Source organism: Rhinatrema bivittatum, chromosome 11 (assembly GCF_901001135.1).
Source record: "Rhinatrema bivittatum chromosome 11, aRhiBiv1.1, whole genome shotgun sequence".
Lineage (NCBI taxonomy): Eukaryota > Metazoa > Chordata > Amphibia > Gymnophiona > Rhinatrematidae > Rhinatrema > Rhinatrema bivittatum.
In genome coordinates this window covers 51,713,385-51,736,036 of record NC_042625.1, presented here as the reverse complement: position 1 = coordinate 51,736,036, position 22,652 = coordinate 51,713,385, and the positions used below count along the sequence as shown (strand labels likewise).

At 47.8% G+C, this 22,652-nt stretch overlaps 2 protein-coding genes across 12 annotated transcripts in view; both read left to right on the top strand.

Moving 5' to 3' along the window:
* The window catches only part of SMPD4 (sphingomyelin phosphodiesterase 4), a 55,652-nt gene extending 33,509 nt beyond the window's left edge, over nucleotides 1-22,143 (top strand). For all 6 annotated transcript variants that reach the window (XM_029620059.1, XM_029620057.1, XM_029620058.1 and 3 more), the window contains 6 exons: nucleotides 2,089-2,252; nucleotides 2,654-2,859; nucleotides 3,120-3,353; nucleotides 11,286-11,417; nucleotides 12,029-12,157; nucleotides 21,376-22,143. In XM_029620059.1, the coding sequence (XP_029475919.1) occupies nucleotides 2,089-2,252; nucleotides 2,654-2,859; nucleotides 3,120-3,353; nucleotides 11,286-11,417; nucleotides 12,029-12,157; nucleotides 21,376-21,702 (1,192 nt within the window). In that variant the 3' untranslated portion in view covers nucleotides 21,703-22,143. The remainder of the gene's footprint in view (nucleotides 1-2,088; nucleotides 2,253-2,653; nucleotides 2,860-3,119; nucleotides 3,354-11,285; nucleotides 11,418-12,028; nucleotides 12,158-21,375) is intronic.
* A 147-nt stretch (nucleotides 22,144-22,290) lies between these two features.
* Nucleotides 22,291-22,652, top strand: part of LOC115100948 — a 152,615-nt gene continuing 152,253 nt past the window's right edge. For 2 of the 6 annotated variants that reach the window (XR_003859222.1, XM_029620063.1), the window contains exon 1: nucleotides 22,291-22,387. Coding sequence is in view for 1 of the 6 variants with exons in the window: in XM_029620063.1 (XP_029475923.1) it covers nucleotides 22,306-22,387 (82 nt within the window). In the remaining 5 variants the exon portion in view is untranslated. Of the gene's footprint in view, nucleotides 22,541-22,652 lie in introns of all 6 variants that reach the window. The other 4 variants (XM_029620067.1, XM_029620065.1, XM_029620064.1 and 1 more) reach the window with 3 other exon arrangements.

The following is a 22,652-nucleotide window of genomic DNA, read 5'->3' as shown; positions in this document are numbered from 1 at the left end:
CTGAGTCCTGGTAGCAACCTTGGCTATTTCTAAGGGAGGCTTCAAGGATGGTCGCTAGTGTCTCATCCGGACATAGTTTGTTTTCTTAAAGAAGCAAGACATTTGTGTCCTCCAGTTCATAGGATTTGTCTGGCTTGGAATCTTATCTTTCTTTGGGTATTGTTGGGCCTCCTTCTAAACCATTAAGAAGGACATCGTTGAAGAACCTTACCCTGAAAACTGTGTTCTAGGTGGCAATTTGTTCGGTTAGGCGAATTTTGGAGCTACAAGCCTTATCATGCACCAATCTTTTTTTTTTTTTTTTTTTTGTGGATTTCGGACGATGGACTCTCGTTGCGTATGGTGTCTTCCTTTTTCCCCAAAGTTGTGTCATCCTTTCTTCGTAGCCAGATGGTGGAATTACCGGGCTTTCCATGCTTGACGTCTGATTCATCCCATGCAAGGAAGCTTCGCCTTTTGGATGTGCTTCTGGTCCTATTGCAGTATCTCAAGGTGACAAATGACTTTCGGAGGTTTGACCATCTTTGTTTTATTCAGTGGACCAAAGAAGGGTTGCAAAGCAGCTCCGAGCACAATTGCAAGATGATTGAAGGAAGCAGTTATTATGGCCTATGTCTGTAAGAGTCGGTCTGTTCTGGAAGGATTGCGGGTGCAGGCAGTCTCCTGGGCGGAGTGTCAATTGGTTTCTCCACAGGAAATTTGTCGAACAGTGTCTTGGTCTGCGTTGCACACTTTTACTGAACATTACCATTTGAATGTTAGGGCTCTGTAGGAGGCCATGTTTTGGTGATGGTGCACTGCGTGTGGGTATTTTGGGTTCCCACCCAGGGTGGAGGAGCTTGGGTACCTTCCACTGATCTGGGGTACGAACAGGAATGGAAAACTGGTTCTTACCTGCTAATTTTCGTTCCTGGAATACCACAGATCAGTCCAGGCTCCCCTCCCCTTATTGTTACAAAAGACCTTTTCCAGATTCTGGATGCTATTGGTGATGCAGAATTCACACAAGACTGTACATAGTTTAAGCAATTTGGAGATTGGAAGTTTTTTCTTTGTCCTAAGTTGAGGGTTCAGTTTTGTTGGGGGTTCCAACTTATTCCTCAGCTTGCTCTAGAGGGAAAAATCCTTGGAGTTTGGGGAAGTAATCATCTTGGCTTGGGTACAAGTCAATACTGAGGGACTGAAGGGGGCGCTTTCAGTTAAGTAGCAGTGCATGAAATGTTTTTATTCTCTGCCTTCATTTGCTGGTAGAGATGCAAAACCCACTTGTCTGGACTGTGGTATTCCATGAGCGAATATGAGCAGGTAAGAACCAATTTTCCTTTTTGAAAATGTCTCCGCTAACCCTTTTGAAAATTGACTTCTAAACACATTGCTGTTGCTCTTGATTTCTCCAAAGAGAATAAGGAGGAGCAGGCAGCGTGTTTTCACTCCTTAGGGAACAGTATAAAAATGGGCACCATGCTATCCATACGCTCCAGTATCCAAGAACTGATCCTGGGGGAATGGACTCTTCTGTTATTCTGAGAATCGTAAATAGTGATCAGATTTGCTGAAAGAGTATCCCAGGGCTGGATTCTGCTGTTTCTACTCTCTGTAGAGGATGTGTCGGCATGACCTGAGGGATGCTCCCTTAAAAGAGGCTCCGTGAAATGTCTGGGGTTCTGCTACACATGGTAATTTCTCTGAGCCTACTCCTCTAGGGCTGAGATAAGATGGGAACATCAGTTACTACTTGAAAAAGGTGTTCCCCCCCCCCCCCCCCCCCCCCACCCCCAAGAAGTTTCACTGCTACACAGTGGCCAGGATGGGCAGAATAGTTGGGTCAGCTTGTTCTTTATTATTTAGCTATGGAAGGATCTCATACAGAAAGCAGGAGAGGTTGAACACAAGTTGGCCCTCGGCCGAAATCTCCTCCCTCTTGAGATTTTCTGTTAGTTTCGAGCCTGCAGCAGGGGAAGATTTTATCCTATGGTCCAGACTGATATGGAGAACTGAGAGGTTTTCTCTTCCAGTACTGGAGCATTGATCTGTAGCTCATTGCTGCTGATTCCTGCATGTGATTCTGTATCCTCTGTCTTGGTATAGGGTTCCTTTTGTGCAGGACAACCTACTTATGTACACCAAACTTTTCCAAGGCTACCTGAACCGAGCCCTCCGCACAGACCTGGTCAGTGCTAAGAATGCCTTGATGGTCTTCAGAGTAGCCAAGGTGTTTGCTCAGCCCAACCTGGCTGAAATAATCCAGAAAGGTAAGCATGAATGCCCCATGGTTTTTCAGTGTGGGTTTGTACTGCTGTGTATCCCTTTTTTTGGAGTAAGGCAGCTTTTTTTCCTAGCTGAAGACTCTGCTTTCTGGGTTGGTTGGGACTGGGAATGTTGCGGAGGCAGCACTCACATTCCCTGGGGGAGAGGGAGTCTGTTACCATGCAGTAGTGGGCACCTCTTTGTCAGATTTAAAGCCCAGGATTGCAGAATTCTGGAAGGAGCAGGGCCGCAGGCTTAGGATTGTTGTGGCGATAATTGCGCTAAAGTAGGTTGGGAGAGGATACAAATCCCTGGAACGTGCCACTTCCCAGCCCTGGTTCTGATTTTGGAGCTGGAGGAAAAAGAATGAAACTAGGAAGAAACACTGACATGTTTCCCTTGCTAGGTGAGCAGCTGTTCTTGGAACCTGAGCACATCATCCCTCACAGGCAACACCGGGTCTTCCTGAGCCCCAGTCTTGGAGGCAGCTTCCTGTCCTCTTGGCAGCCAGCTATCACAGATGCCTCCTTTAAAGTAAAGAGCCACGTTTATAGTCTGGAAGGCCAGGACTGCCAGTACAAGCAGATGTTTGGCCCCGAAGTCCGCAGTTTGGTAAGTTAATGAGGCAGCGTGCAAGTCATCAGTCAATTTCTGCACAGAGATCACCATGCACTAAAGCTCTATTGCTTGTGAGGACATGCAGTAAGATGGGGAAGTGTCCCAGAAGTCCTTTTATTGTCTTGGCATCAAGGTCAGTCATTGATTTGATTTCTGTAACAGCTGTACCTAAGGGATACCAGTAAAGGTCCTAGTTGTAACTTTTCTACCACATCCTGTACACATTGCTCAGCTGCTGCTTCTTTTATTCTCAGGTCTTGAGGCTGGCACAGTTAATAGCTCAAGCTAAGCAGACTGCGAAATCAATATCTGAACACTCCTCAGAGGCTGTTGCTAACCAGTCCTTCCTCTCGTGGCTTGGGTTTGGGTCTCCTGACCTGAATGGCTCCTACACAGGCAATGACTTGGATGAGATGGGGCATGACAGCATTCGCAAGACGGATGAGTACTTGGAGAAGGCACTGGAGTACTTGTGCCAGATCTTTAGGGTACAGAACTAGTTTCTTAATACCTTAATTTTCCATGAGTCTGTGTCCAAAATAGAAATTGAGCAGAGAGAAATTTTTATTACGTAAAAGTCACAAGTGTGCATTACTGAGTGTTCAGGTGTGCTGGCTCTTTGGTTTCTGAATGGCAATGGCAGAGACCAAGAGATTAGAGTTGGATGCCTTCTCTTTGCAAGTTCAGTTTCTGCACTAGTTTGCCTGATAATGTGGTGTCTTTTCAAGGTTTCTGTACTTGGGATCCACTGAAGTATGAGGCTGCCACAGGACCAACCTCAAAGCCAGTCCAAAGTTGGAAATATTTGTATTTCTTCATGTAGTAAATAAGAGAAAGAGACAGTGTTTGGCCATCCGGTCTGCCCAGTTGAAATTCTTCCACTTGGGGTAGATAGGTTACATATGGGAATTTGTATATTTAACAGCAACTACTTCCCTCCATCCCTCCCTTTCCCGCTTGTCTTCTATCTGACCTTGCAACCATCTTCCTACCACTGTCCAGATGTGCCCAGATTCTGCCAAAATACTGTTCTCCATTGACAGGCCATGTCAGGCCTTCACATCTTCCTCTACGATTCTTACAAGAGCAACACTAAATCCAATACCTGGTTCCTTTTCTGTCTTATAATCCATGCAGCAACTAAACATATCCAGACTCCCCATGCTCACTGAAATTTGGGTTTTAACTATGATCACTCCATACAGGTTACCCCAATGCCTTCTTGCAAAATAAGAACTGTCTGTGCCGATTGTCCCCGCCAACGTTAACGTTTCGCAATAACGCTTCCTCAGGGCGAGTTGAAACAAGCTGTGATTGAACGCCTACGGGCTGCACAGCGCAACGATAAAGGATCTCACTCTCAAGACTGTATTTCTTGTGGCCATCTGTTCCGCTCGACGCATCTCGGAGCTGCAGGCTCTGTCGTGTAGAGAGCCCTATCTCCGTTTCTCCGACTCTGGAGTTTCGCTTCGCACCGTTCCTTCCGAAGGTGGTTTCTGCATTCCATGTGAACCAGATGGTGGAGTTGCCGTCCTTCTCTTCCTCAGAGCCGAAGTCTCTCCATCTCTTGAATGTCAAGCGCACTCTGCGCCTCTATCTGGAGGCTACAAATGAGTTCCGGACCTCTGACCATCTCTTCGTACTCTGGGCCGGTCCTAAGAAGGGGTCTCAGGCCTCGAAGACTACCATTGCCAGATGGCTGAAGGCCGGCATTGCTGCTTCCTACATTGGGTTGGGTCGGACTCCCCCACCCGGAATCATAGCGCATTCTACACGTTCTCAGGCGGCTTTCTGGGCGGAGGTTCGCTCGGTATCCTCGCAGGAAATTTGTAGGGCAGCCACCTGGAAATCGTTACACACGTTCTCGAGGCACTATCGTCTGCACCTCGCCTCATCAGTCTCTGGACACTTTGGCGAGCAGGTTCGCCGAGCAGGACCCCACCCGATTTAGGGAAGCTTGGGTACATCCCACTGTCTGGACTGATCCAGGTACGTACAGGGAAAAGAAAATTATTACTTACCTGCTAATTTTCGTTCCTGTAGTACCATGGATCAGTCCAGACGCCCACCGCGTTTGGGTTCTTGATCCTGCTCAGCTCTGCGCTACTTCTTGCTCGCAGTGTTCTGTGTCTTCACAGTCGTTTCTTTTCGCTGTTTTTCACAGCTCCCTACAAGTTGGTAGGATGTTTGCAGTTACTTGTTGCGGTTACAATTGTTTTCATTATCTGTTTCCACAAACTTGATCCTTCGGGGGTTTCTACTCTGGCTTTGATATACTCGATACTGAACTCCTGCAGAGGGGGTAGTAGTATATATGGATACGCCCCCTCAAAGCTTGTGCTGACTCCATCTGCTGGATTGGGGACATAACCCAGTAGGGTGTCAAAGGTCGCCCCCAAAAAAACCCAAGCGTTGCGAGGGCATGAGGGAGCTCTTGGAGAAGTTCACTACCCATCCCAGGGAATGTAGAAACCGTACTACTCTAGTCACCGCTGAGCGTCCATGATCGAATGACTTCGCCCGGAGGAGCCAATCGTCCAGATAAGGATGAACCAGGATGCCCTCCTTCCGGAGAGCTGCCGCCATGACTACCATGATCTTGGTGAAGGTGCGCGGCGCCGTCGCCAATCCACCATCTGGTTAAGGTGAAACGAGGAAACAACCTTGGGCAGAAATGAGAGGGTACCGTGCATGAAGACCCCCCCCCCCCCCCCCCTGTAATTCTTAGAAACTGCTCTCTACAGGACAAAGCCTGCAGCTCCGAATTCTGTCTGGCTGAACGAATCGCCACCATAAAAATCACCTTTAGGCTGAGATCCTTCAACAACGTCTTCCGTAACAACTCAAACGGAGGTCCGCATAGCACTCGAAGGGCTAAGTTCAAACTCCACGCCGGACACAATCTGCGCTCAAGCAGCCATAAATTCTTGGCCCCCTTCAAGAACCGTACCACTTCTGGATTTGACACCTAAGTCCTCCCTTATAGCTTATCTCTGAGATATCCCAAGGCTGCCACTTGCACCCAAAGGGAATTGTAAGCTAAGCCTTTAGAGAAGCCCTGTTGTAAAAAGGCCAAAATATGAGAGATCTCCACGTGCAATGAGTCTAGACCTCCCTCTATACACCAAGACTCAAAGACCCTCCACACCCGGACATAAGCCATAGATGTGGATGGTCTCCTGGCCTGAAGTAAAGTGACAATGACCAGCTCTGAGTAAACATTTAACCTTAAACATCGCCGCTCAAAAGCCAAGCTGCGAGACAAAAGCAATACTCCCGATTCAGGAAGATAGGCTCATGTTTTAACAGGCCCGGAAGATGAGCCAACCTGAGGGGGCCTGTCTATTGTGAGATGAATCAGATCTGCGAACCACGGATGATGCGACCACTTTGGCGCCACAAGTACTATCTGATCCGGATGTTTCTTGATGCATCTTAACAAATGACCTATTAACGGCCACGGAAGAAACACATACAGTAGGATCCCTGTTGGCCATGGGAAAACTAGAGCGGTTCTAGTTCCTCCTTTTGAAATAAGCATAGCACCTGAGGCTCATCCCCCCTCGAGGGGGGGGGGGGGGGTTTAGGAAGCAGCGGGTCAACACCTGGATCTGGAATTGGGACTGGCTGTGGCGGATCCGGAGGCGGCGGGACCACCCTAACAGAGCCCTGGCCCACCGACGCTTTCAGAGATTGTGGAAAAATTGGTCTGCGGTCTCCTCTTCCAAAGCGCAGTTGGGAACCCTTCCCTTCAAGGGCCAGTTGCTTTTTGGTGAGGACCTAGAGCAACTTATCAAATCCCTGGGAGAAAATAAGGTTCATAAGTTGCCGGAGGACTGCTCGAAACAGTCTAAGTCCTTCTTTCCCCCTCACACTAGATTTAGGGGTCAACGCTGTTTTTCCACCAGGGCAAGGGGCTTGTTCCCGAGGGGTAATGCTTCCCGATCTCAATCCTGGCCTCATTCCTTTCGGGGATGTCGGCCTTTCAGGGATAGTAGCTAGCAACACTCTGTCACCAAGTCCTCCTCTCAATGAGATGGGGCCGGCTCATTCCTCTGTTCGAGACTTAGGTGGACGACTGTTCCAGTTTCTCGGGGAATAGGCCACCATAACGACAGATCAGTGGGTTCTAGAGGTGATAGAAAAGGCTACGTGTTAGAATTTGCTTGAGACCTAATGGATCTTCACCTGATCTCCCCCTGCGGAAGTCGAAAGAGGCCTGCGGTTGAACAAACTCTGCGCAGGCTGCTGGAACTGAGGGCCATAGTCCCAGTCCCAGTCCCAGTGGAAGAACAAGGGTCCGGCCAATATTCCATCTACTTCGTCGTGCCCAAAAAGGAGGGCTCCTTTCATCCAATTTTGGATCTCAACTGGGCTCGCAAGGTTTCCCATTTTCAGATGGAAACCTTGAGGGCGGTGATAGCGGCAGTTCAATCCGGAGAATTCTTGGCCTCGCTCAATCTGACGGAGGCCTACTTACACATCTCGATTCGCTGCGATCACCAGCGGTAACTTTGGTTTGAGATACTGGGCCAACTTTTTCAGTTTCAAGCACTCTCCTTCGGTCTTGCCACAGCGCCGCGCACTTTCACCAAAGTAATGGTGGTAGTGGCGGCCACCCTGCGTCGAGACGAAGTCCTTGTCCATCCTTATCTGGATGATTGGCTCATCCAGGCCAAATCAAAGTCTCTTTGTCAGCTGTCGTGTCTGACCTCTCTGGGGTGGGTCATCAACTTTCCCAAGAGCAACCTTCAACTCTCCCAGGCATTGGAATTCTTGGGGGTGCTATTTGACACTCGAGTAGGCAGGGTATTTCTTCCGCAGGACCGATCGCTCAAACTCAGGGGCCAAGTGCGCAGTTTTCTCTCTTGCCCTGCCAACGGCCTGGGATTATCTCCAGGTTCTGGGGTCCATGGCCTCCACTATCGATCTGGTCTCCTGGGCTTTTGCGCATATGCGTCCATTAGAGAACGCCTTGCTATCCCGCCCGAAAACGATATCAGAACAGTTTCAGACGCCCCTGCCGCTCTCCGAGTCTACCGTTGCAGAACTGCAGTGGTGGCTATCGCCTGCCCATCTTCAGAAGGGGATGTCCCTTCTGACACTGCAGTGGATCGTGGTAACAATGGATGCCAGCCTCTCCGGTTGGGGAGCTGTATGCCAGACCCAGTCTGCTCAGGGGTATTGGTCTCCGACCCAATCTCTCTGGCTCATCAATCGACTGGAAGCTCGAGTGGTCCGACTGGCTCTCAAGGCCTTCCTTCCCCTACTCCTCCACAAGGCGGTGCGGGTCCTGTCAGACATTTCCACCACTGTAGCCTACATCAATCGACAAGGGGGCACCAGGAGTCGCCTAGTCGCTCTGGAAGCCAGCAGGCTCTTCGCATGGGTGGAACATCACCTAGAGCGCTTAGTGGCATCCCATATTGCAGGAAAGGAGAACGTTCAAGCGGATTTCCTCAGTCGCCAGAGAGTGGGAATTGTCAGATGCAGCGATGAACCTGATCATCCGCAGGTGGGGTCCCCCTCACTTGGATCTAATGGCCACTATGACCAATGCGAAAGCTCCTCGGTTCTTCAGCCGCAGATGGGAACATTGCGTCGAAGGGGTGGATGCCCTGGTCCTTCCCTGGCCCCGCGACATTCTACTGAACGTGTTCCCTCCCTGGCCGTTAGTGGGCAAAGTACTCCGAAGAATCGAGCTTCATCGTGGGCCTGTCATTCTAGTGGCTTCGGAATGGCCTCGCAGACCGTGGTTTGCGGACCTCGTGAATCTAGCCATGGACTGTCCCCTACGCCTCTGTCATCTTTCCCATCTTCTTTGGCAGGGTCCTGTATTTTTCGATCAGGTGGATCGCTTCTGTCTAGCGGCCTGGTTTTTAAACGGCGGAGATTGAGAAAGAAGGGATATAAGGAAGAAGTTATATCCACTCTATTGCGGGCCAGGAAACAGACTACCTCGCTTGCTTATGTCAGAGTATGGAAGGTTTTTGAAAATGTGTGTCTCTCCTCTGGTATCTCGGCTCGTAAGGCTCTGGTTTCCCAGGTCCTTTCTTTTCTCCAGAATGGTCTCGCCAAGGGGCTGTCATTCAGTTCCTTGCGAGTGCAGGTCTCCACTCTTGGTTCCCTCTTAGGCACCATTGACGGTTATTCAGTGGCAGCTCATCCGGATGTCATCTGTTTCCTCAAGGGAGCCAAGCACTTGAATCCTCCGGTCCAGGTTACTTGTCCCTCGTCGATTCTTAACTTGGTTCTCCGGGTTCTCTGCGAAGCTCCTTTTGAGCCCTTAAGGAGGGCTACGCTCAAGGATTTGACTCTCAAAACCGTTTTCTTGGTGTCCATTTGTTCAGCCAGAAGAATCTCAGAGCGCCAAGCGCTGTCGTGCAGAGAGCCTTTTCTCTGATTCAGGGGTATCCCTTAAGACGGTACACTCTTTCTTGCCAAAGGTTGTGTCTTCTTTTCATGTCAATCAGTCCATGGAACTTATGGCTTTTTCTTCATCAGAAGTAGCAAATACAGCTGGGGGTGATCTGCGGCGCCTCGATGTGAAACGGGTCTTGCTGCGTTACCTTCAGGTTACAAATGAGTTCCTGGTCTCTGACCACTTATTTGTTCTGTGGAGTGGGCCAAATAAAGGTAATAAGGCTTCCAAGGCCACTATCGCGTGTTGGCTAAAGGAGGTCATTGGGTCGGCTTACATCTGTAAAGATCGGCCCATGCCGGAAGGCTTAAAAGCTCATTCCTTATGGTCTGAGGCTACTTCTTGGGTGGAGAGTCAATTGGTCTCTCCGCAGGAAATATGTAGGGCAGCTACTTGGAAATCCCTGCATACTTTTGCTCGTCATTACCGTCTAGATGTGCAGGCTCCAGTTTTTGGCTCCTTCGGGTGGCAGGTCCTTCGAGCAGGACTATCTCGGTCCCACCCTGTTTAGGGAAGCTTTGGTACATCCCACGGTCTGGACTGATCTGGGTATGTACAGGGAAAGGAAAATTGGTTCTTACCTGCTAAGTTTCGTTCCTGTAGTACCACGGATTAGTCCAGACACCCGCCCGTACTAGATCTGATACGTCCGCTCGAATGTTCTGTCTTTTTCTACAGGTTTTTTCAATTATCGGATTTGTTGTCTACTATTACTAAAGGCACCGGAAACAACTAACAGATGAAAATAAAATTGTATGCAAGAGCGTTTTTATTCATACAGAATCCTTTCAATTGTTCACTTGTTCAATTTGTTATTTTTTTCTTATTGCTTGCTTGATCTTTGGGAAGTTATATCTGATTTGAAAGTACTTTATACTGAAGGGGTATAGGGTAGGCTCTGTCCTGATATAGGATACTCTCACAGTTTTGGTCTGTCTCCACCTGCTGGACAGGAGGCTCAACCCACTGTCTAGACTGATCCGTGGTACTACAGGAACGAAAATTAGCAGGTAAGAACCACTTTTCCTTTCTAGACGAGGCTTCCCCAAAGACCTGTACAGAGGTATTATCACCTGGTTCTGCTTCTCCCTATGCACCCTAGCATCACTCTCTCTTGTTTGCTACCTTGAGACAAGTAGACATCACCCTGAGGTCTCTCACCTGGCCTATGCACATCATAAGGCTTGGGGATAACTGCATGGAGTGACAGTTTCTACCTTTTAAGAGAAACATGGGGGTAACCTGCACAGTATGGCAGATACTACCATAAGAAGCTTGCTGGGTAGACTGGATAGGCCATCATTACTATGTTACTATGTTATTTTAGTCTTGTCCCCCATCAAACACTTTCCTTTTGGATGTCTGCACCCTAATGCACGACACTGCATTTTCTTTTTCCATTGAAACTTAGCTGCCAAACATTTGACCACTCCTTAAGCTTTCTTGAATCATTCTTTCTGTCACTCTGTTGCAGATCTTAGTGTCATCTGCAAAAGGGCAGATTATTTTTTTTTTCTTTCCTTCTAACCCTCCATAGTATCAATCAAAGATACTGAGCACAACGAGCCCCAGGACAGAGCCCGGAGGAGCTCCACTAATTGTCATTCTCTCTGAGTGAATTCCAGTTGTCACTATTTTATGTGTGATTATGTGTGATTATTTAGACCAGTAACTAAAAAAGTTCTGTTCAGAGAAGCAACAAACCCGTTCTGCCTGGCCTGCTTCTTCTTGCTGAATTTCCTGGCGATGTTGGATCGCAAGACGAAGCAGATGGTTCTCAATCAGATGTTACGAGGATAAGGGTCCCTGTGAGCAACTTTGTTCTGTAACCTGTTTCCTGCCAGAATGCTCACCTCTGCTTTTCCTAGGAGATTGAAATGTTTGATGGGAATCCTATTTGGCTTGGTAAACCTTTCTATCTAAGGAGATGACAGGCTTTCTAAAAATCTCCAAAGGATGCTAAGTAAAACCATTTCATTTCCTGGTTGGTGTCTGGCAGTTAAACGCAACACAAGTGACACAAGTGATGGCAAATGTTGCTGCAGCTCAGGATAAGAATGGCAAAAAGCAACTTCCAGACTGCATAATGAATGAGGATGGTTTAGTCCTTACCCCACTGGGCAGATACCAGGTAAGAGGAGAGCTTTGGGATATTTTTATTTATTTATTTATTTGTATTTTTCTATACCGGCATTCACGGAGTTCGTATCATGTCGGTTTACATAAAACAAGGGGTGAGAAATACATTATAACGTAAATAACTAATAACATAAGAGTATACATTAAAAAGTAAAACAAGTGCATGGAAGAAAAAAGTTACAATAAAACGGGGGTCATTCTAACTGGGATTAGAGTTAGAGGAAAGATAAACAGTTTAACGAGAAGTAAAACATTGTAATGATTGGTAGATAGAGACCCTATTCTCAGATAGGGACAATTCTGGAATGTCATTTGTTCAGAGTGAGACAGTGATCACCACTATGGCTAGGACCAAGAAAAAAAAAGTGATTGGAAATGGTGAAAGACTCAGCAGGCCTGATTTGATCTGTGGTCTTCTCTCTCCCTTCAGTATTAAGATCCCACGCATGCTTGAATTGGGCCACTGTTTTGGCTCTTCACATCAGTTAATTGTTCACATCTGTGCCACTGGTATGAAGACAGAAGAAGCATGCTTGGTGATTTGTTGATCAGGGTCAGTACAGTCTTGCAACCCTGTAACAGAGAATTCTCTTCTGAATTCAGATCATCAATGGCTTGCGCAGGTTTGAAATTGAATATCGAGGAGATCCTGAGCTTCAGCCGATCAGAAGCTATGAGAATGCCACGCTGGTACGCTGGCTGTTCCAGTTCTCATCTGCACTTAATGAAAGGGTATGTGACACACAATGTTGAGTCCTCATCTGCCTGGATTTCTGGGAAGTGCGTGGAAATGGTTTTATTGTTGTTAATGTTACTATTTATTATTTCTATAGTGCTACTAGTTATATGCCATGCTTGATAGACACAGAATGGACAGTTCCTGCTCCATGGAGCCTACAATCTAGGAGGAAGAGTGACCTAGTGGTTAGAGCAGTGGGCTGAGAGCCAGGGTTCAAATTCTGCATCTCCCACTGCCACTTCTACCATATGACCTTGGGCAAGTCACTTTGCTACCATTGCCTCAGGTACCTACTTACATTGTAAGCTCTTTGGGGTAGGGCCTTATCATACCTGAATGTTTATCATTGTACAATGCTTGTATATCCACTAGTAATTAATGGGTTAAATCCAAAATTCTCCACCTGCTTACCACCAAAAGAACAGGTAGAAAATCAGGGGCAAGCAAAATGGAACACTTTCAACACAGTATCAGAACTTGAAACTAACTAAATCATTATAAAAATTAAACCAGCTATCCACCCACTGGAGACAGTTGCTGCAAGGTCTCTGAAATTAGGACACAATGTAATAACTCCAACAATCACAACGATGATCAACTTTTCGCTATCAGAAGGATTGGTCCCAGACAGAGAACAAGAAGCCATGATTAAACCAATCCAAAAAAATAAAACTGGCAGAATTGATGATTGGGACAATTATCAACCACTCTCCAACCTGTCTTTCATTGCTAAAGTCCTAGAAAAAGCAGTGCTATTACAATTAGAAAACTACTTAGAAGACAATATTCTATACCCAAACCAATTCAACTTCAGAAAAGAACGCTCAACAGAAACCCTACTCATCTCCTTAACTGACCCAGTACTATAGGAGTTTGACAATGATAAATCCTATATCCTGGTACTAATCGATCTTACAGCAGCCTTCAACATCGTGGACCACACCCTACTATGCCATCAATTGAGAAAAATTGGAATGAAAGGTCAACGACTGGTTCTCTTCCTTCCTGACAGATAGATCATTCCAAGTAAAATTAAATAATCACTTATCAGACACCTTCCCAATTGACACAGGAATTCCCCAGGGATCTGCACTCTCAGCTACAACATTACACATGCTACCTCTATGCACATTACTAGTGGACCTAGGAATCAACTTCTTCCTATATGTAGACAACATACAATTCTACAAACCATTCGACAAGTCATTTGAAAAAACTGCTTCATCTCTGTCCACCTACTTGAAGGCAATACAACAAAAACTATCTCAACTAAAGCTAACGCTAAATACAAAAAAACCCCTGAAATTATGTGGTTAAGGAGAAACTCCGTGTTAAAACTGGGAGAGGTAATGGAGCCCCAAAACCAAGAGTACCTCTTACCCTTGCCAGGAGAAGGGAACAGAGGTGAGGAAGAAGCAGAACAGATGAAACAGTTGGTCCAGCTGCTTTCCTACAAAGAGGACTACAATCCCTCTGCCTTCCAAAAGATAGGCATGGAGTGAAAACAAGAGGAATACATATATGCAGCTACTGCATTCTCGGGTGGGCCTTTGACTGATCTAGCAAGACTTCATTTCCTTTCCCTGTACGTACCGGATCAGTCCAGACTCCTGGGTTTTGCCTCCGCACCAGCAGATAGAGACAGAGCAAGATTTGACAGTCTCTGCCATAAATACCAGGGTGCCACCCACAGCCTGTCAGTATTACTCTGTCTCCAGCAGATGGTACGGGTGCATGTCCCACAGTCTGAATAGATTGAAAAAAAAAAAAAAAGGAAATAGGTTTGTAGTTTAGGGACTTTGTGTGACTTCTTTCTCTTCATTTAAGTTTTTACAATAAAAAAAAGAGTAGGTTAAGGAGAGAAGGAAGTTAGCAGAGCCGGTCTGTGCCTCCCAGGGGGTTGTCAGGTCCTGAGGGGACCATCCCCCCTGGTCGGGTAGGCTACAGCCCAGCCGGGGCGATACTGGGGAGCCCTGCTCACTCACCCCAGCCGGACCGCTTCAGAACTCAGCGAGGGACAGCTCCAAGGTGTTAAAAAAAAAAAAAAAAAAAAAAGTGCTTTTTTCGTGTCTGCGTCGAGCGGCGGATCTCAGGCCTTAGTGCGGCAGAGGCGGCAGCCAGTTCTTCTCCCCTCGTTTCCCGTCCTCCCCCCGATTGATTTTTTTTTTTTTTTGCAGCGGTTTCGTTGTTTGATCCGAGCATGCCACGTGGGGTCGCCTGTGGCTCCGACAGCGCGCGCTTCTCGCGGGATGGGCTGTGTTCAGCCTGCATCCCCGGAGGCGAGGGTTCGTCTCGGGGGGGGGGGGTTGTTGTGCAGCGGCGGACCTTGGCGTTTGTGGTCGGGAAGCGCTCCTCTTCCCTCCCCAAGCAACTACCAAAATTCGAGGGGAAAACCCACCATCTTGGCTCCACCCCCCCCCCGCGGCGCCGATCGTAGCGGGACCCAGGAACTCCCCGCCCTCCCTCTCCCCACAAGAGGCCGGTTTCACAGCCTGTTTCACCGGCGGGGCAGCAGGAGGGTGACACAGGAACAGATTCAGAGGGTTCCTGTAATTCGTTCTCGTCTGACTTTATTTTGGCAATGCATGGGGCCTTTAAGGCTCGCAAAGCCTATAAGAGGAACTTGCCCCAGACGGGGGGGCCCTGTGGGCCCCCGCTCAACGGACAAGATTCATCCACGGACGGAGGGCAAGGAGGTGCCTCCCAAGGCAAAGCACCCATTGCGGGCTCTTCCCCCCACAGGGACGATATGGATTCCCCCTTGACTCGACGGATCAGGACGAGCCTTCCCCGCCCCCGAGGGGGGCAGGGGGCAACCCGGCAGAGCCAGGTCTCGGAGGGTGACGACCCGAGGGTGGTCCGTCTCTTCCGCAGGGACAAGTTGGCCCCTCTCATTCCCATCATTTTGGGGGAGTTGGGGATCGCTGCGCCTCCCAAGGAGTCCCGTCTTGGATCCATGGATCCCGTGTTGTTGGGTCTGAGTGGCCCACCCTACAACGTTCCCTTTTCACTTCTCGGCTACAGACCACCTCTTCCGAGAATGGGATATCCCAGACACAAAGGCAATGGATAAGCTTTATCCCTTGCTGGAGGACGCACTGGAGCTCCTTTGGGTGCCGAAGGTCAATGCCGCGGTGTCAGCGGTAACAAAGAGGACTACTAAATTCCGGTCACGGGGACCATGGCGCTGAAGGATCTTCAGGATCGTAAATTAGAAATTCAGCTGAAGAAGATTTTTGAAGTTTCCGCTCTGGGGACCCAAGCAGCAATTTGTAGTAACTTTACGTTATGGGCTGGCCTACGTTGGGTGCAACAACTTCTCGCCAACAAAGGTCTCTCGGAGGAAGAAGCCAGACAAGCGGGTCGCCTCGAAGCGGTCGTGGCTTATAGTGCGGACGTTCTATATGACCTGAGAACTTCGGCTTGTTCCATGGTTTTGGCCGTCTCAGCCAGGCGACTTTTGTGGTTGCGAAACTGAGCCGCGGACGGAGCCTCCAAATCTCGGCTGGGGTCCTTGCCATTTAAGGGCAAGCTTCTGTTTGGAAAAGAATTGGAAGACATGATCCAGTTGCTGGGCGAGAATAAAAGATAGTGACTCCCGGAGGTCAGGACGCATTCCAAGGGGTCCTTCTCGTCCAGATCCCTGTTTCGAGGAAGTCGTAAGCCTTGTCCTCCTTGCCCTAGTACCCCTTCCTTCTCCTTTCGTTCGGGGGGGGGGGGGGGTAGGCAGCAGTCTCAGTCCTTTCGTGGAAGACGCTTTGGTCGGCCCTCTCCTGACTCGTCGACTTCCAGAGATAAGTCGACACAATGATGTCTGGCCAGTCCATCCCTCTGTACCGAAGGTAGGGGGCAGGTTGTCTCTCTATTACAAGGAATGAACCACAATCACCACAGACCAATGGGTACTTTCTGTGATAAATCACGGTTACGCGTTAGATTTTGCTCGCCTTCCTAACCAGAGATTTTTTCCATTCCCGTGCGGACACGCAGACTAGCAGCGAGCGGTTCGACAGACGTTGGTCTGGCTGTTGGAGCTGGGGGCAATTGTCTCAGTTCCCACCTTGGAGCAACGAAAAGGTCATTACTCCATATACTTCGTCATTCCAAAGAAAGACTGATCCTTCTGGCCCATCCTGGATCTAAAGGGCGTCAACAGATGCCTTCAGATCCCTCGCTTTCGCATGGAGACTCTAACGTTCATGATTGCTTCCTTGTGGCCGGGAGAGTTCCTGGCATCCCTGGATCTCACGGAGGTATATTTACACATCGGCTTCAGGAAGGATCATCAGAAACATCTCAGGTTCTATGTGTTGGGGGAAGCATTACCAGTTTCAAGCATTACTGTTTGGTCTCACAATGGCGCCCAGAACTTTCACCAAGATAATGGTGGTGGTGGCGGCAGCACAGTTGCGTCGGGAGAGGTTGTTAGTCCATCCGTATCTGGACAATTGGTTGATCCGAGCAAAATCAGAGACGCTTTGTCATTCAGCGACACAACGGGTTCTACAGTTGTTGTGCTCTCTCAGCTGGGTGGTCAATACATCCAAGAGTCACCTCAATCCCTCTCAGTCACTGGAACTTTTGGGAGCTTTGTTCGACACGCGGCAGGGGAAAGTTTTCCTCTCCGTCGAGCACAGTCTCAAATTACAAGGCCAGGTCAGGGTCTTACTTCAGATGCAGCCACCGACGGTTTGGGACTATCTACAGTTGATAGGGTCCATGGCTTCGACGCTGGAACTGGTACCTTGGTCTTTCGTGCACATGCGGCCCTTACAATCAGCGTTGCTTTCCCGCTGGAGTCCGGTGTCCGAGCAATTCCATCTCCCGTTACCCCAAACGGACCTGGCCTGCTCCAGCCTGGGGTGGTGGTTATGTTTGGACAATCTCCTCCGGGGGGGGGGGGGGGGGGGGGGTCTCGATCGTGACACCGGAATGGACGGTGGTCACCATGGATGTGAGTCTCTCCGGTTGAGGAGCAGTATGTCTGCGAAAGTCAGTACAGGGGCTTTGGTCCTCGACCGAGTCTTGCTGGTCGATCAATCGCTTGGAGACCAGGGCGGTGCATCTGGTGCTGCAGGCCTTCCTCCCTCTGGTGCAGGGAAAGTCGGTCAGGGTATTGTCCAAAAATGCGACAACAGTGGCCTATATCATTCGTCGGGGGGGACCCGGATTTGCCCGGTGGCATTAGAAGCTCGCCTGTTGATTCAGTGGGTGGAGCGGCACCTTCTCCGCATCACCGCGTCTCACGTAGCAGGGGTAGACAACATTCACGCAGACTTCTTGAGTCTGCATCAACTCGATCCCGGAGAATGGGAGCTTGCGGACAGGGCGTCCAGCTAATTTGCAACAGTTGGGGAACGCCGGCCATGGTGACCTTTCAAAATGCCAAGGCCCCACGCTTCCTTGCCCGTCGAAGGGAAACGGGGGCGGAGGGGGTGGACGCTTTGGCACTACCCTGGCCGACGTCTGTCCTGCTGCATGTCTTTCCTCCCTGGCCACTGATCGGCAAGGTGCTTCGTCGCATAGAGAGTCATCCCACGGAGGTAATTCTGGTGGCTCCCGAGTAGCCACGTCGACCGTGGTTTGCAGACCTCGTCAATCTTGCATTGGAGGAACCTCTGCGTTTTCTGTCGTTACCGAATCTGCTTCATCAGGGACCTGTTTGTTTCGATCAGGTAGATCACTTTTGTCTAGTGGCATGGTGTTTGAGAGGCACTATTTAAAAGGTAAAGGTTATTCTGATGCAGTGGTTTCCACCCTTCTCAGGTTGCACAAGTCTTCAACCTCCTTATCAAATGTGTGAGTTTGGAAGGTTTTCGAATCATGGTGTGTTTCTCGTGCGATTCGGCCCACTCGGGCATCAGTCTCTAATATTCTAGCCTTTCTTCAGGACGGGTTGCTCAAGGGTCTATCCTGTAGTTCTTTACGAGTGCAGGTGGCTGCCCTCGGTTGCTTTCGTGGTTCTGTGGAAGGGGGGATGCTGGCATCACACCCCGATGTTGCCCGGTTTCTGAAGGGGGCAAAGCATTTATGTCCACCACTGCTTGTTCTGTGTCCTTCCTGGAACTTAAACGTGATGCTCAAGGCTTTGTGTGCGCCACCGTTTGAACCACTGAAGAAGGCGACCCTAAAGGATCTTACATTGAAGGTAGTCTTTTTGGTAGCAATCACTTCGGCTAGATGAGTCTCGGCACTTCAGGCTTTGTCCTGTAGGGAACCTTTCCTGAGGATCTCTGAGTCCGGGATTAGTATTCGGATGGTTCCCTCCTTTCTACCAAAGGTAGTTTCTGCTTTCCATTTGAATCTGTCTGTTGAGCTTCCATCGTTTTCTAATCTTGATAGTTCAGATTCCTTTTCAAAGGACCTGAAGAAGTTGGACGTGCGGAGGGTTCTTCTAAGCTATTTGGACGTTACTAATGGTTTTCGGGTGTTAGATCACTCTTCGTCCTTTGGAAGGGTCCCAAAAAGGGTAATATGGCGTCTAAAACCACTATCTCGCGGTGGTTGAAGGAGGCCATCAATTCCGCATACCTTCTCGGTGGTTGGCCTTTGCGACTGAAGGCGCACTCTACAAGTTCCCAGGCGGCTTTCTGGGCGGAGTGTCACCAGATCTCCACTCAAGAAATCTGCAGAGCAGCGACTTGGAAATCGTTGCATACATTTGCACGTCATTATTGGCTGGATGTCCAGGACCCCATGGAGGACAATTTCGGAGCAGGCGTGTTGAAAGCGGGCCTCTCCGGGTCCCATCCCAAGTACTTGAAGCTCTGGTACATCCCAGGAGTCTGGACTGATCCGGTACGTACAGGGAAAAGAAAATTAGGTCTTAGCTTCGATAATTTTCATTCCTGTGGTACCAAGGATCAATCCAGAGTCCCGCCCAATTCTGCATTAAGTTCGGAGAGTCCGCTGTTTCTAATTCTGTTCTAGGCCTTTTGGTCTGGACGATTCTTCTACCTGTCTATCTCTGTTGCGGTTGAGGATTTTTGTTGGGGGTAGTGACTCGATGGTTCCCCGGTTGATCTTCATGTATATAGTTAGTTTGCAGTGGGAGTTATTCTGCTTTGACATTACGTAATACTGACAGGCTGTGGGTGGCACCCTGGTATTTATGGCAGAGCCTGTCAAATCTTGCTCTGTCTCCATCTGCTGGTGCCTGTCATCCGCATATAGGAAGTGTGTTAGCTTGAGGTTGGTTAGTAGATGGCAGAGTGGGAGGAGATAAATATTGAATAGAGTGGGTGAAAGGGATGATCCTTGGGGTACCCCCAACTTTGAACTGATAGGGTGTGATTCTTTGTTATTGATCTTGACCTTATAGAACCTGTTTTCAAGGAAAGATTTGAACCAGTCAAACGCAGATCCTGTGATGCTGATGTCAGCTAGACGCTGAAGGAGGCAAGTGTGGTTCACAGTGTCAAACACTGAGGAGAGATCCAGTAGTGCGAGTAGATAGGGTTGACCTTTTTCCAGATTAAGGAGGATGGTGTCTGATAGCGAGGCTAATAAAGATTTGGAGTTCAGGGACTTTCGGAATCCGAATTGGTTTGATGTGAGGATGTTGTTTTCTTCTAAGAATTCGGATAGTTGTCTGTTAACAACCTTCTCCATGACTTTGGCGATCATTGGCAAGTTTGCTATGGGTCTGAAGTTGGCTGGGTCTACGGGAGGAAGGTTGGGTTTTTTGAGGAGGGGCTTGAGCATTGCAAGCTTGAATTGGTCAGGGACTTGGCCTTGCGACAGAGAGCGGTTTATGATGTCTGCTACAGGTTTGGCAATGATGTTAGGGATGGAGAACAGCAAATTGGATGGGATGTGGTCTAAAGGATGAGACGAAGGTTTCATCTTCTTGAGGATGTTTTCAATTTCTAAGGCAGACGTCAGCTCGAAGGTGGCAAGAGAAGCTGGGGTTGAATTCTGTTGGAGGGTTGTAATGAGTACCATAGTCTAGGACCAGCAACAGAAAAGGCACGGTTGTGGATTAGGTCTAATCTAGCAGTTTTTATGGTAGGAACTTGAAGGTAATTTTTATCTGCAGAACGTAAATGACAAGGATGTTGGTAGAGATGAAGAGAGGAACATAACCAAATAGTGTTTCCTCAATGTAGTAAGGTGTGAAGCGTCATTAAAATTTTAAATTGTATCCATTGATGAATGGGCAGCCAGTGTAAATTTTTTTAAGATTGGATATGAGCTTTGCGTGGAGTATTGATAAGTCTAGCTGCACAATTTTGATCAATTGAAGTATAGTCAGGAAGACCTATGTATAGTGAGTTGCAATAATCAAGACCAGTCCAGACTAGAGCTTGGAGAACAGATCGGAAATCATTAGGAAAAAGAAGGGGTTTGAGTTTTTTGGGTAAGTGAATTTTATAGAATGATGTTTTTATAACAGCTGAAATAGTGGTAGACATGGATAGTTTGCGTGCTTGACTACATTTGCGAATGGAGCAATTTTCAAATGTAAGTTCCATCGGAGGGGCTCAGGTGCAGTTTGGAATAAGAGGTAATATAATGAATACAGGAACTACATCCCTTAAGGGAATATTTTAGTAAATAGAAACAGGACGGCCCCAAAAGACAATATGGCCCATTTACTAGGCCCATCTCTCTAATTTAGCGTTACAATTCTCATCACTTCCTTAGAGAAATAGAGGAAGAGAATAGGCAGAGAGGTGGAAGGGAGGACAAAGGCTGAAAGTGAAAGAATAAAATAAGTAATGCAAAAAATAGTCAAAATCAACCCGACTAAAGCAAAAAGAAACCAACCAAACAAACTCTCACTATAGCTGGAAAGGTAATTTCCCCTGGCTCTTGAACATTTTACCTGGTGCCATGTTTTCAGAAACTATGAAAATCTGACAGCTTACCTCTTGATTAACTAAAAAATATGATCTCATCTCTTCAGCTTTGTTTCTTATCTGTTCTTGCTAGAGCTGTTGCCCAGTATTTTGAGCTTTACAGTGTCTCAACATAATAATCATTCGTTTACTCCATATGATTTTCAAAGCCCTCTGAAATTAAATGCAAGGAAACCCTGGGTGACTTCTAAAACCAGCAACAGAATCCATAATTTCCTGATAGTAGTGGCAGAAGGAATGAAGGGTGTATCTGTTGGTGGTTGCTTCTTTAGAGTTAAATATGAAGGTAGTTTTGTATGGGAAATGCCTCTATTAGTTTTCCAACCTTGTATTGTCTCTCCTCCATGTAGTTTGCAGGTACGATGCAAGCGCTCTGTTCCAGGCAAGACTTTCTGGGTAGTTTCTGTCGGTACCACCTGCTCAGCAACTTCTCAACAGCAAAGTCCAGGCAGAGCCCAGTGCTGTTCCGAAATTTGGCAGAGATGCAGCAACCCAGAATCCGCCTAAGATTTCTGGCTAGTTATCGGACCCTACTCTCGTTGTTTTTCATCTTCTTCTTCATGTCCTTGTTTTCTATTGGACCGGTGGCCTGCATGTTCTGCCTTCTTATCAGTTATCTTTTCTATGCTGCTATAATGACTGTACTTACTGACAAGTGGAAGCCTCATCAGTGCTGAGAACGTTATAAAAAGTGCTCTTTATTTGTGGACAAAAAAAATTATTTTGCATTTTTTTTTTTTTTTTTTATGATTGATGTGCCAGCTCTTCATATTTTAATCAATTTATCATGACTCAAACCTTTTTGTATAAATGGAGATGCCATTTTGTCAAACTAACTCAAGCTATCGTACCTAAAAATGGTGAAGGACGTTGATGCTTAAAAGCATACTAGGAGGCTAACGTTGGTAATATTTTCTCCTCTATATTTAAAAAATGTATAGGTTAAGATTGTATGATTGATTCATTTGAAATCCGCGATAATGTGTTTTTGATGCTCTTTATTCTTTTAGGAGCTGTTTATAAATGTATTTTTTAAATAGGGAGGCTTTGTATATCTTTATGGTTAATAATTGGTTTGTTTTTTTTATATAAATCATGTGCCTTTGTGTTGATAAGTATACCTTTTGCCATGGTCTGAATTGTAAGAATGTTTTTGTAAGACACGCGAGGATGGAGCGATACTGTCCATTTAAGTTACGGGCTTTTGCGATGTCTTATACACTCAGCCTTAGCGGCCCTCTGCTGTAGGACTCAGCAGAGACGTCACTTCCGGTGAGTCGATGTACGATGGCCCTCAGCTGTGTCCGAGCTCCGCGCTTCCGGCCTCCTTAGTGACGTGCATGCGACTCCCACCGCATCATGGTACTTGTTTCCATAGCTACGGGGAGAGTGAACCTGAGGTTTCACCGTTATTTTTCTCTGCTGAGGCCTGGGGCACCCTGAGCCGCTAACTGGCGGCGGAGGGCGCCGCTGCGAGACGGGTGAGAAGGAGAAAACCGCTGCCGTCTAGACCGGGTGAGGTGATGGATGGGGGAGACGACTGCCGCTGAGACCTAATGAGAGGAAGGGGGGACAGGCTGCTGTCAGATTCAGATAACTTTATTGGCATACCAATTTTACATTTTCT